Genomic DNA, 4,898 nt, shown 5'->3' with positions numbered 1-4,898 from the left:
ATACTTACAGATACCCCCTCATTCATATATATATTACTGTAGTATTCACACTTTGGACGTTAGTACGTCCGGAGGCAGTCATTATTATTTGATAGTAATTGACTTTTCATAAAGGAAGATGTAATGGTTACCATGAGATAAAATAGGATCATATTAGAAGAGCATATTTATTCCAAAGAGATTAAGGATATCCTATGAGGGTAACACACTTATGACTAGGTCATTGGACGAGTACAGATCGAGTAGCTTTTGTAATGATATGTTATAAGGGAGACCTCAATCACGATACTATAGTGGAATGACTTCGTGACCAAATGAGTTTATAATTAATAGTTGAAAAGTTGGAACTTAATTATAAATTATTTGAGTCTTAATCACATATGTCCAATAAGACCCTCCGCTAACTCGTTTAAACCAAAAATGAATTGCGTGTTGAATCAAATTAGTAGAAATTGATAGAAATGATAAAGTTAGAGAAATGAGTTACGTTCGGAAATGAATGTGGTTTCTCACTAAATATGGAAATGACTTAAGAATTAAATTAAGTTTTTCAATTATTATTTAATTAATTGAAGTTCAAAATGAAATTAGATTAATTGGTCATTGTGAATCCGTTGAATGTAGAAATTAAATATATTTTCTCATAGATTCTTTTATGGTAAAGTTGTTATGATTTTAACGGAATTAGAATTGGGTTAAGAAAATTATTTAATTGAAAATTTAATTTATTTAAATTAATAAATAATATTCAATTTTGGAAATAAAAAAACATGTATTGAGTTGGATTGAATTGTAAAATGTCGAGTTAAAAGTTCAAGAAACAGATATAATTGGACCCGATACAGGAGAGACCCAAAACGCCCTCATAACAAGTATGAGGGGCGACAACCATAGTAAAATAACTAGGGTTAGCCACACCTCTCTCTCCTAATTCAACTAAGGAATTGTTTTTATATTAAATAAATATTGTTTGTAACTAATTCAACTAGGGTTTCATTACTACTTCCTATAAATAGATGGCACAATAGGGCTACAATACACAACTTTGATATATTGTTATTCTGCTAGAAAATAAATCAAAATTTATTTCTAAATATAAATATTATTTTTGGGAATAACAATTATGTTAGTTTCTATAAGAGAGATTTATTTTCATACTAAAAGTAAGAAAATTATTTTTGATTTTTTGTTTGATTTGTAATTGTTCGAGTCCACACTCGAAACGGTTCATGGTATGAGAATAGCGGAAAAGGTCATTCGGTTGAAAGTCAGGAACGTCTAGGATCCGTCTTGCTCAAACCACAGGTATTATTCGGGAAAATTTATTACTACAAATATCACAAGCTGGCTCGATTTTCAAAATTTTATTCTTTTGCCGTACAAGAAAATAATTTTCGAACTGGATTTTTTCCAACAATTAAGCTTAAATAGATTATTTATTGTCTTGAAAGTGTGTTTACATTAGAATAACTTTCTCCGTTAAACACGGGTGGTGGGTTCTATTTGAAGTGGACCGGATGGTTGTACTCATGAAATCAATGTAACATTAACGATTCATTTTAGGCTCGACACATGTTCTCGGCGGAGGGGCATAACAAATTATATCAATAGAGATGATGGTAGTAGCAGTTGTAGATGGCCGTCTTTCACGCCATATCTTTCCCAGTCGGCTTTATTGCACATTGTTGTTGCTTATTTACCAACGAACACTACATGGATTTTTAAATGTGGTTGGAGATGGTTGCTGAATGGAAACCGTGGGATAAAACTTGGTTATTGATTTGCTAATAGATAGTGAGCATCGTGGGAGGGGATGTCAGATGATGCATCTTGGTTCAATATGCTGAGAGGGTTTAGAGAGCAGCCTTCAGAGATGGTCAATTAGCACAAGCCACGTGCAACACAATGGTGTTGGGACCTTTCCCTTGCCACGTAAAGCCTTCAAAGAAACACGTAATAAGAAAAAATACTCGAAGCATCCATACAAATCTTTCTAATTGTACAAATAGAGGCCTAACAGTAAAACATGTCCATAAACATGATACTCTGGAATATCATCTACATCTAAAATTCCATTCTAACAAGCGCATTCGAAACATCAGAAGATCCATAATGTAGCCAGTCCTTGGCACAGATTAGTGCTTCCACTGTCTCCGGTCGCAAAGAGCTACGATATTCATCTAGTTGCTTGTCTGTGATATCAAAGATTGATTCGGTGGCAGCAGCAGACACCGGAATCGACAAAATGTCGCGAGCCATCTTGGAAAGAGTTGGATACTTCATCTTGTTCAGCTTCCACCAACCCAACACATCAAACTCTTGGACACGAGGTAACAGGGACTCTTCCAAGTACTGATCCAGCTCAGACTTCATCTGCTGGCTATTAGTCTCCATAATGTAGACATCAAAATCTGCAAGCCCATGGTCCGAAAGAAGATTACCTTGATGAGATTCGTTGGTCTTTCCATTGTTTGCACCATTCACTTCTTCCGCATAAGTTGGCGTCAAAGGCAATGGGAGTGCCACGTATTCAAGAAAGAGCTCATGAATTCCATCGTCAACAGTTTTGATGTATGTGGGAGCATCTTCGCCATATATTTTTGTGAAACTGAACTCGACAAGTTTCATTTTGAAACGAGGATCCATGACCACTGCCATTGCCAAAACCAGGCTACAGTCCTTCCAGTACTTGTCAATCTTTTCTTGCATTGATTTTGCAAGGTTGCTGATGAAAGGATCCTCACTAGTGACGGAACGACCCAAGTCCACATGTATTTTCCACACTTCATAAAAGAATGTAATTACGGTAGGGAGAGTTGTAGTTGTAAGGATGCTGGCTGCATCGAAGAGAGGTTTCAAGAAACTGCATAAAGTCTCAGCCAACTTCCAGTCTTCCATTGATGGGGCTAGCTTATAATCTGGATCGTAAGTATCCAAGCAATCAAACACTTCCTTCAATTCAGAAGCAGCTGCAAGCATTTGGTATGTTGTGTTCCACTGAGTTTGATTGTCAAGAAACAGGCTCTTTTCACTGGGCACTTGAAGCTGGTTTTTAACTTGAATGAACTTGTCATCATGGGATTCTGACATCTTCACATACTTTACACTATCACGGATTTTTTTGATGATCTCTTGCCCTGCTCCAAGCACATCCTTTGCCATGCTGCTCATATTACGAGCTATACAATTTCTAATTAACAGCTGACCATTAAGAATAAGGGGATTTTTAACGCACAGTAAAGGTCTAAGATTTTCCAGCCCAGCTTCACTTAGCGGATGATTGAAGGTGAGGGAAAATAACTTGCCTTCCAAACTCCAGTCTGAAAGGCAGGCAGCGATGGCATGACTTAGAGCAGAACGGGAATCCAGATATGGTTCCATTACAACATTGAAAACCCGTCTGTGCAACTTCCAGTCACTATCAACGAAGTGTCCAGTTATAAACACATAACCGAGGGTTTGATTTGAACTCCACATGTCCAGTGTAAGACAGAAGCGTCCAGGAATACCCTCAATAAAGTTCATTAGGCTTTGCTTTTCCCTCAGGTAAGTTGCAACACAATCCCCTTGAACGGTGTTGAAACTCATTTTATCAAACTGAGGCTGCAGGTTTTGAACAAAAGCTATGAACCCAGGATGTTCAACTATGTGAAGAGGGTACTCATGCATGATAATCATTCTGGCAATTTCATGGCGGCACCGGTCCTGATCAAATGGGATAAAAGGTGAGCTAGGAGATCTGTAGCGTCGCTTAGGAGGTTCACTTCCACCCATCTTTGGGTTATATGGGGTGATGAATTGATTGTTATCTTGGCCTTGGCCTCGTAAGAGTGCTCGACAGGTTCCTTTGGCAATGTGACGCTTCAGATGACTGGTACCTGCTACCTTAGAACCAGTGCTATAAGCAAAACTTTGCTTGCAGCGCTTACAATATGCTCTTCTACATCCGGCACTCACATTTTCAATGGTAAAGTACTCCCAAACCATGGACTTCTTTTTCGGCGCTTGATAGGCTGCGCTTCGGGAGTGGTCAGTGCCAGCTGATTGTTACTCTCCCCAGGGATTGTTTCCATATCTGTAATTTCTGTCATTTCTGTCATGGAAGTAAACCCTGCAGCTGAAAGCAAAAGAAGTTTTAGAAAAGGAGTCCATGATATGTAAGTATGTATATGTATATATATATATAAGAGAACAACAGCTTCAAGTAGCTCATCTAAGGCAAACATAGCCAAAGCACTCTATCAGCTTTTACATACGCGACACACACGTAATAAACAAAATCTCCCCTGCTCGGAGATGCTTCATAATTAAGGCAAGAGGTTCTAGAGAAAAGAAAAGAGGCCCTCAATTCATTTCCAAATTTAAACAGCAAACAGTCAGGCTTTAATACTTCTCCACACACACATAAAGAAAAGAAAAGGATGTAGAATAAATACGCCCTCATAGTTGCAAGGGTAATAAATTACACTGCATTCTCTAGGTTTAGTAGGTATAACACGGTACACCTAAATGCTAGGCTTCGAACTCTTGCATGAGCCAATTGAGATAACCTCCCGGTTCTAAACCAAAACATTTCAAAAAGATTGCACGTACCAACTTATAGCTAAGCTCTGGTTTTTAAACTATATACCAATTTATCATTACATGAACCATGCTTGCAACCCTACGTACATCAAATGCAAATTACAAATAAGAAGAGCTGCTTTGATAGGCAACAAAAGCAAGCAATCTCAATAACAATACAGACGATAGGCGACCGGGTCAAAAAATAATTGGGCCCGGGCCACCACCCGGTGGGTCAATCCGGGAAAACGATTATACGCTAACAAATTAACTTAGATAAAACTCAAATAGGCCCACCTTGGGGAGCAGGGCTAAAATAGGAATTTTAACTAAAT

General features: G+C 38.0%; 1 protein-coding gene across 1 annotated transcript; it reads right to left on the bottom strand.

Annotated features, from left to right (window-relative positions):
- Nucleotides 1–1,957: 1,957 nt before the first annotated feature.
- On the bottom strand, nt 1,958–4,112 carry LOC105773356 (zinc finger BED domain-containing protein DAYSLEEPER). Its single transcript, XM_052632611.1, is given in 2 exon segments — nt 1,958–4,001; nt 4,004–4,112. Coding segments are annotated over 2 exon segments (2,034 nt in total). The 5' UTR covers nt 4,101–4,112; the 3' UTR covers nt 1,958–2,064.
- Nucleotides 4,113–4,898: the final 786 nt, after the last annotated feature.

Source organism: Gossypium raimondii, chromosome 6 (genome assembly GCF_025698545.1).
Source record: "Gossypium raimondii isolate GPD5lz chromosome 6, ASM2569854v1, whole genome shotgun sequence".
Classification (NCBI taxonomy): domain Eukaryota; kingdom Viridiplantae; phylum Streptophyta; class Magnoliopsida; order Malvales; family Malvaceae; genus Gossypium; species Gossypium raimondii.
The sequence above is the reverse complement of the archived record's forward strand: the minus strand, read 5'-3'. Positions and strand labels throughout refer to the sequence as shown.